The sequence below is a fragment of the Sciurus vulgaris genome, assembly GCF_902686455.1.
Source record: "Sciurus vulgaris genome assembly, chromosome: 3".
Taxonomy (NCBI): Eukaryota; Metazoa; Chordata; class Mammalia; order Rodentia; family Sciuridae; genus Sciurus; species Sciurus vulgaris.
This window is the reverse complement of record NC_136463.1, coordinates 34,054,559-34,063,635: the sequence shown is the minus strand read 5'-3', so window position 1 is coordinate 34,063,635 and position 9,077 is coordinate 34,054,559. Positions and strand designations below refer to the sequence as shown.

At 40.7% G+C, this 9,077-nt stretch overlaps 1 protein-coding gene and 1 pseudogene across 3 annotated transcripts; one reads left to right on the top strand and one right to left on the bottom strand.

The window, feature by feature from the left end:
- Positions 1 to 435: 435 nt before the first annotated feature.
- On the bottom strand, positions 436 to 2,534 carry LOC306656369 (calcyclin-binding protein-like; annotated as a pseudogene). Its single transcript has one exon. The product of its transcript is annotated as a calcyclin-binding protein-like (transcript).
- Positions 2,535 to 4,244: 1,710 nt separating this feature from the next.
- Positions 4,245 to 8,018, top strand: SRSF1 (serine and arginine rich splicing factor 1). Of its 2 annotated transcripts, XR_013762473.1 has the most exons (5): positions 4,245 to 4,542; positions 4,958 to 5,142; positions 5,510 to 5,682; positions 5,883 to 6,564; positions 7,507 to 8,018. XR_013762473.1 is itself a non-coding variant. In XM_079131477.1 (4 exons), the coding sequence occupies exons 1-4, from the start codon at positions 4,349 to 4,351 to the stop codon at positions 6,075 to 6,077; spliced, it is 747 nt and encodes a 248-aa protein (XP_078987603.1). In that variant the 5' UTR covers positions 4,245 to 4,348; the 3' UTR covers positions 6,078 to 8,018. The 2 variants fall into 2 exon arrangements, 1 of the variants encoding a protein (XP_078987603.1); XM_079131477.1 differs by having other exon boundaries at positions 5,883 to 8,018.
- The last annotated feature ends 1,059 nt before the right edge of the window (positions 8,019 to 9,077 follow it).

Here is a 9,077-nt window from a genome sequence, read left to right as displayed (position 1 = left end):
AGAGAAACAAGAATATCCTATTTACTCTATATTGTTATCCCTATGAAGTGAACAAGATCATGAATGATCATATTAAATTAGACAAGAATTAAAGTGAATTCATGGTTTTCTTATTTTTTTTGGAATGAAAATACCTTGAAATTAAAAGCACCTATGCTTAAAACACTTGTTATAATTGATTTAACATGAATCAACAGAAGAGGAGCCTGAAGACATTTCATCTAAATTAAAAGATAAAAGAACAGCAAGAAAATGTGCCTAGCAAGTAACCGTTGAATGAAGGAATCAACATGAGTGGCTAAAAATGTTTTAAAAATCTCATCTTTTCTGCCACTAAATCAATGGGACAGTGCTAGAAAGTGAATATGATTATTGGGATAGTGTCTTTTTTTTTTTTTTTTTTTTTTTTAGCAGCTCCTTTTTATTAAAAAAAAAAAAAAAAAATCCTGCTTTTTTTTTTTTTAATATTCAAAGTCCAGCTTCAAAAAATATCATTTAAGGATGGTCTGAAGGGTAGACAATCTTTCCTCTAAAATTTTCAAAGGTCCTTTTCAGAGATCTATAGATTCCCTTCAAGAAGCTGAATAAAATTTCAAATCCTCTTTCCAGAACAAAGTACATGCACATATACATATAATTTTGGAGATCAGCCAGAGTTCAGGGACTACCAAAGGTCCTCTACAGGTCTGTTGAGGACCTACAGATGCAATATTAAGCATCCCTACTCATTTCAAATTTGAATTTGTATTTTAGGGTTATGGGGATATAATCGTAAAATACATTTTAAACAGTTTTAGAATTAAGAAAATGTGTTCTTGGAGCCCAGCACAGTGGCCCATACTGTAATCCCAGAAACTCAGGAGACTGAGGCTGGAGGATTTAGAGTTCTAAGCCAGCCTCAGCAACTTAGACAGGGCCTAAGCAACTTACTGAGAGTTTGTCTCAAAATAAAAAAATAAAAAATAAATTACAGGGTTTTTTTTTTTCATTAAATAAAACCCCAACTTTATTGAACCTAGAGATAAATTTTCAAATTCTTTTTTGTTTTATACCCATCTGATCCACAGTAGATCTTACTAATTGCTCCTACAAAGATGCTTATCCTTGTTTTGATTTAGTTTCAATGTCAATTCTGTATTCATAAATAAATGTATTTAAATCTACACAGAAATGTGGCTAGATTATTAGTGCAGGTTATGCATTACTTAAGTCAGAAACAAGCAATCACTCTACAGCAACTTTTAAGCACAAGTACAACTGAGTTTTATGGAAAAATTCAGGTTTTACTCTTATTACATTGGTGGGAGCTGATGTCACTAACTTACCCTGTAAGCAAATACTGCTAACAGAATAAAAAACACAAAATGGGCTGGGGAGATAGCTCAGTTGGTAAAGTGCTTGCCTTGCAGGCACAGGGCCCTGGGTTTGAACCCCAGCACAGCCAAAAAAGAAAAAACAAAACAAAAAAACCCACAAAATGTACCATTTTCATTAGGTCAGACTTGCTTTTTACATTTCAATGAAAATGCCATATAACCGTTTCTTGGGGGGAAAAATGACCAGATACCAATGAAACCATCTTTGAAGTATTTAATAAGCACATTTTATTTAAATATATCCTCCCATAAGTAGAGAATTTACTGTCTTAACTGTGTAAATAGTTGTCAAATTTATATGTGCAGCTCTCCAACATTTTCTTATTGGAAACAACCATATTTCCACATTACAGTTCCCAGAAAGACTTAAAAGTCTCAAAATTCTGTATCTCCTTTGGCTTGCTTCTCTCTTTTTTTTTTATTTAGTTGTCAGTGGATCTTTTTATTTAGTTACATGCCGTGCTGAGCATGGAACTTAGGGCCTCACACATGCCAAGCAAGCCCTCTACCACTGAGCCATAACTCCAGCCAAGGCTGGCTTCTCTCTTGACTTCACCCAGGCTTTATTAATGGTTCGCTCATAATATCATCTCCATCTTCATACATTTTTCTTTAGAATATTCATTAATCCCTCACTAGGGTCTGTTTCAGCATCATATGAAGACTTTTCTTTCTCTTTGCATTCTTTTTCAGCTACTCCCACCGTGTGTTTTCTGCTTGCTTTCTACTTAAGAACTGTATAAGTCTTTACTTTTTTTGAACTGCCTTCCCAGTTTCAAAAGATTGTTCACAATCATGGAATAACTAACTCTTCCAGGTTAAAGTCTTTACTGAAAGTTCAAATGACCTCTCTGCGAAATGCGCCTGCACATTCTCAGTAAGAACTTGATGAACTCCCTTAAAGTAATGTAGATTTTCACAAACTTATCTGATTCCATTCATAATTATTAATTTTCACGGTATATCCTGTTGTAATGGGAGTAACCACAGCAGCTGGCTTTTCATTGTCAAGAAATTCTGTTTTCTTCTGTAATTTCTGTTGCATCTTGTCTCAATCTTTTTTCTGCTGTGATAGCATCACGTACTCTTTTCCTAGTGGTCATTTCCAGCAACACCTTTACCTCTTCGAGATTCTTCTGCAACTCGTCCAGAGCCGAAGCCAGGTTCGGGCTGGGTCAGGCCGCCGACCCGCGCTGCAGCAGTGCACCAGAGATAGGTAACACCGCGCGCGCCGTGCTCACCAGGAGCGTAGATGCAACCGGTGCAGCCTACGCGCGCACCCCACCCTGTGCGAGACTGCGGCCCGCCCTCCACACGCAGGGCCTCCGGAAGAGTTTTGTTTTTAACTCGAATTAATTATACCAACATTTAAACACCCCACGATTTCATGCACGAGGTCCAATCCCCAGCACTGCACAAAAGAAATTTCACATAAAATCCCACTATTCAGACGTTTCTGGAAGAAAGGCAAAGTTCTTATCTCCCTAGGCCAGAATGCAAACGGGACCAACAGTCCTGCGCAGTAGTAACGGTTCTCATACATCCATTTTGCTCATTTGAAAACTCTTGTATATAAACTTCCTGCCTTACTTCCCTCTACCTGTCACACTGGGATCAGGAGCACCTGGTGTACCAAGCTATGCCTTCAGCTCTTTATTTTTTGACACAAGGTCTTGCTACGTTCCCAAGGCTGGTCTCGAACTTACAATCCTTCTGCATCCGCTTGTATATAACTTTTACCTGCTTTTTTTTTTTTTTTGCGGTGCTGGGGATTAGAACTCGGGGCCTTGTGCTTGCGAGGCAAGCACTCTACCGACTGAGCTATCTCCCCAGCCCCCGCTTGTATATAACTTTTAGAGGAAACCTTTGAAAAAGGAATTAACCTCAGAATTCACACACACACACACTCTCTCTCTCTCTCTCTCTCTCTCTCTCTCTCTCTCTCTCTCTCACACACACACACACACACACACACACTTTTCTTTCCGCGTTCTTTGAATAGAGGAAGAGAACAGGCACAAGTTAATGGGCAAATATTCAGAGCTTCTCTGCGGTAGGTCCAGTGACAGGCAATTAACAAGAAAAAAATTACCGAGAGAAGCAAGATCTGGGTCCTGAACGGCGGTATAATGGTTTCTTCTTTTATGATTAGCAAGTGCCACCGGTGACTGATCAGGGTGCGACCCACTGCCACTATAAAGACCGTAGAATTGAGCCATACAAATTCTGAATTGAAGTTGGACCAGCAGTGTATTTTTCAAGAAATTTAAACTGGATTTCTCTAAATAGGACTCAGTCTAAGCAATCACCACCTATTGGCAGAAGGGGTAGGAAGGTACCGCTAAGCTCTGGCTTTTAATTGAATCACCTGCAATCCGGCTTCTGAACCACAAGCAACATCCGAAGATGCCCTGGTTTCCGGAGTAACCGCCCGATCCCTCCCCCTTTGGTCCCGCCCCCGGAGCCTTTCCCGCCAAAGGCCGTTAACGCCGCGGAGCATGGTGGGACGAGATTCTAGGCTAGGTTTCACCAAGGCCTTTCCGAGAGAAGAGTGGCTTTCAAAGAGGAACATTCCTAGGGAAACTGGCTTGCTGGAAGATCCCATGGGAATTAATAACACCTTTCACGAGGCTTCAGTATTTAACTTTTCCCAAACAGCTACTCCTTCCAATAGCCAATTACCCGCATGCGAGGAACGCCGGGGACTTTTTCCCCTTCGTGCGGAGGGTGACGTTGCGCGTGCGTGAGCGTCCTCGCAGAGTGCCCGTTACGCTCCTGCGCGTGCGTATTGAGGTCGAATAGCTGCTTCCTCCCGCTTCTCTTCCTCCCTCCCCCCATATCCGTGCGCCGAGCTGATAAAGGCGCCATTTTGGAGGGGCCGCGGGAGACGTGGTGCCGCTGCGGGCTCGTTCTGCCGTGCGCTAGGCTTGGTGGGAAGGCCTGTTCTCGAGTCCGCGCTTTTCGTCGCCGCCATGTCGGGAGGTGGTGTGATTCGTGGTCCTGCAGGGAACAACGACTGCCGCATCTACGTGGGTAACTTACCTCCAGACATCCGAACCAAGGACATTGAGGACGTGTTTTACAAATACGGCGCTATCCGCGACATCGACCTCAAGAATCGCCGCGGGGGACCTCCCTTCGCCTTCGTTGAGTTCGAGGACCCGCGGTGAGGCAGCATGGGGCTTGCACCCTTGAGGAAATAGGTCGGAGTAGTTGGGGAAGGCTCCAAGGCCTTAACATAATGGGGAAGGAGGGGCTCTTGGGCTGGGGGCGACACGCTATCGCCCCTGCAGAAGTCGAGTAAGGAGCCGAGTCGGTGTGGTGTCCCAGGTGACTGGGCGCCTTGGACGCCCCCAGAGCCCACGCGCAGGCCCGGAGCGGGAAACTGAGGCGCCGGGGGCTGTGTAGTGGTCGGGCGCCTAGCGTGTTTCTGGGTGGGGGAGGGGCCGGCCCTATTATGCAGCGCATGTGGGCTCTTCCACAGTGGGTGCGCATGTGCCGGGGTCCTCTCGTTCCCTACTGAGTTAGTTTTTGTCCGCGGGTCTCTTTTCTCATCCCTTTTGCTTTCTATGATCACGCAGGGACGCGGAAGACGCGGTGTATGGTCGCGACGGCTATGATTACGATGGATACCGTCTGCGGGTGGAGTTTCCTCGAAGCGGCCGTGGTACAGGCCGAGGCGGCGGCGGGGGTGGAGGTGGCGGAGCTCCCCGAGGCCGCTATGGCCCCCCATCTAGGCGGTCTGAAAACAGAGTGGTTGTCTCTGGTGAGCTTATGTCACTCTTGTGGGTTGAGAAGGGACAGGAATCCCTTAGGATATTTTCTTTGCATGACCGGTTTAACGATTGCACGTTGTTCGCTCTGGGCCTTAAATTATTTCGGTTTTGGGGTGAATTTAGTAAATAAGGATTACTGTGGTGGTGATTTGCCCAAATTAGGTTGCGGTTCTAGAATATGAAGATCCTTTACAAATAAATTTGGACTCTGGATCTCAGACTCTTACCAGCTCTTTACCTGGAATCACTTAAGTACAATCATTAAGCATTTTTAAGTAATCTTTGTTCTAATGTATGTTATAAGTTGTAATATAAAACTTAGGGTAATTGGTGTTAAGGGAAAAATCGTTTTTTCAGGACTGCCTCCAAGTGGAAGCTGGCAGGATTTAAAGGATCACATGCGTGAGGCAGGTGATGTATGTTATGCTGATGTTTACCGAGATGGCACTGGTGTCGTGGAGTTTGTACGGAAAGAAGATATGACCTATGCAGTTCGAAAACTGGATAACACTAAGTTTAGATCTCATGAGGTAGGTTATACACTTATTCTTTTATTTGACCAGAATTGGATACAGTGGTCTTAACAATGGAATTTGAAGGTAAGGATTCAGGCAAAGGTGTCCACGTAAATTACCAGATACCTGGTTTTAGTTACTTTGTATTCATTCAGCATGCCTGAAGATAGGTGAAAGCTTAGATCTTTCAATGGAAAGTTCTGTCTATCCAATAGGGAGAAACTGCCTACATCCGGGTTAAAGTTGATGGGCCCAGAAGTCCAAGTTATGGAAGATCTCGATCTCGAAGCCGTAGTCGTAGCAGAAGCCGTAGCAGAAGCAACAGCAGGAGTCGCAGTTACTCCCCAAGGAGAAGCAGAGGATCACCACGCTATTCTCCCCGTCATAGCAGATCTCGCTCTCGTACATAAGATGATTGGTGACACTTTTTGTAGCACCCATGTTGTATACAGTTTTCCTTTACTCAGTACAATCTTTTCATTTTTTAATTCAAACTGTTTTGTTCAGAATGGGCTAAAGTGTTGAATTGCATTCTTGTGTAATATCCCCTTGCTCCTAACATCTACATTCCCCTCATGTCTTTGATAAATTGTATTTTAAGTGATGTCATAGACAGGATTGTTTAAATTTAGTTAACTCTCCATGCTCTTCAGACTGTGATACTGTGTAAATGTCTATTCTGCTCTGGTTTGTGTGAACTGGGATGTTGGGGTGTTTGTGGTTATCTCACCTGGGGAAGTTCTTATGTTTATCTTGCTTTTCATGTGTCTTTCTGTAGACATATCTGAAGAGATGGATTAAGAATGCTTTGGATTAAGGATTGTGGAGCACATTTCAATCATTTTAGGATTGTCAAAAGGAGGATTGAGGAGGATCAGATCAATAATGGAGGCAATGGTATGACTCCAAGTGCTATTGTCACAGATGAAATTGGCAGTATTGACCTTATACTAAAAGGCAAGGGTTAAAAATGATTTTTATATATATATACATATATATATATCTTAAAACACTTGCAAACATCTGATGCAGGTATTTTTAGCTACAATTGCTTTGCTCTTTAAACCTTGGCAATTGTGGCAAAATTACATCGCCCATTTTGTAACTATTTTGCTCCCTTCCCCCCCTTTTTTTTGTTTTAATAGGGACTAATGTGGGAAGAACTGGCTAATTTGTCACAGTGCTTAGTTGCAACTGTTAATGTGTGACCTGCTGTTGGTGTACATGTGGGTACAGGGTGTCTTTAATTCCAACAAGATAGAGTATAATATCAATACTGCTAAATCTGCATGTCCTCTGTGTGACTGATAAGAGCGTTGCTATTTCATTTTTTTAAGACAAAATGAAAGCAAAATATAGAATTCCAATGTATTGGTGTAGATAATCTAGTATCTAGTTGGGAGTACTTTTAAGTCTCACCTTCCCCTTTAAACTAATATTCATAATTGACTCATGTTTAAGACACTTTAATTTACAAATTAAATTGCAGATGGGAGCATTAGATTTAGTTTAGACTTAGGTGGGTAACAATATCAGTAAACTTTTCAGCTACATAACTTTTTGCAACCACAAAACCTGTAATACGCTGTACAGTAACAAGTGTTGGCATTATCAGTTGAACTGTAAATATAAAATGCTTCTTCCAATTAGTCTCTATGATGATTAAGTTTCTAAGATTTATCTGAACACCATTCAGAAACTTGTTTTGGGGAATTTGATAGTTATTGATGTACATCTGTTAAACTGATGACAGACATAACTCATCATTCCCCAGAAACCTTTTTTGATTACAGTATCTAACATTTTGCCTCCTCTTTTTTGGTTTTGCTGGTTATAAAGGTTTGGATTGGAGAGGGCTCACTGGATCCCAATCCTTGGAGCTGGATCATTGGATTCAAATCATAATGTGGATAGGATAGGGAGGATGAATTACAAGGATTCATGGAGCGGGATCAGATTACCAGGAACATAGGAGTGGATTCCTGCCCCAACCAAACCGCATTCGTGTGGATTTTTTTATTCAACTTAATTGGCTATTCCAAAGATTTTTTTTTTTTTCCTATTTTTGACGATTGGAGCCCTTAAGATGCACGATGGAATTGTGTTTTGCATTTTTTGGTAAAAGGAGCAAAGCGAGGACCTGGAGATATACGCTGGAGCAATCTCCTTGGAAGGATTCAGCACGAGTAGATGGTAAACATTTAAAGGGGAAAGGGGGGGTTTGTTTAAATAGTAAATCAGTAAGTCACTTCTAAATTTAAAGAAAACAAAATTGGAGTTGAAGAATAAGTAGGTTTCCAATTGGCTATTGCCGTTTTTCTTTGAAAAAATAAACATTTTTTAAAAAACTATGCATGGTTGTCCTTTTTCCTCTTCATGTAAGATTTTAACTGGGTAACTATTCTATCAGTTAATTCTTTAAATTAGTAAGATTAAGATTCTGACGCTTGTGTTTATACTAGTTAATTAAAAGTTCTTGGAAGGCAATCTGAATCGTTTTAGCTTTCTTAATTTTTGTAACAGTCTAAGGGGACAATAAGGGAGAAATTTGTAATATGGTAGTTGAGGCTGTGATCTAGTCTCTGAAAGATGCTTTGCATACTTTTTGCTAAAATGGTTAAAAACTTAGAGATACTGCTTAATTTGTTGACCATTTAGACAACAGAGGTTTGTGTAAAATTGGCTGATAAATATAAACTTGGAGATAGCCTTTGAGATTCTCAATGAGACTTACTTTAAAAATTGATAAGTAGTACCTGTAAACTTAGGTATATTAGAACTCAACACAAATGGCTTTCTTTTTGAAATGTGAACAGTGCACTGGAGGATTTAACTGCTTATTTGAGTGAATCTTTACCTGTAAACCTTTGATCGTAAGGTTGTTCTGTCCCCAAACTTGATATTCTGTTAGTTTTTTTTTTTTTAAAGACTTTTACTAAAGAGCCCCTTGATGTTAAATTTTCAGCTTTGGGTTGAGGAAGAGAAATTTTACTTAAAATTGCTTATCTTTTGATTTCCTCAAACCACTCCTTTCTGTATCCAACAGAAATATCTAGATCTTTAAAACTTTTTCCTTGTGTGCTAATCATAGTTGTAAGCTGCATTAAAAATGATTATTCAGGTGATAAAATTTAAAACAGGGAAAACCAGAAGTAATCATGGTAGTGGAAGAAATGAGCAAAAGAGATTTGTCACACAACCAGTACATTAAATTACGTGATAGAAAGTCAGGAGGTAGAGAGGGTAGGTTCAAAATAAGAACTGTACTTTAAAGCCATACTTTGGTGTAGATCCATTAGGTTAAGTAGTAATATAGGAATTCAAAATAGCAAAAATAGTAGATTTTGTTTTAACAGTTCTGAAGAGTTACATGACATGCTTGAAGTTTTAAGTGTGATGTGCGGAATTTT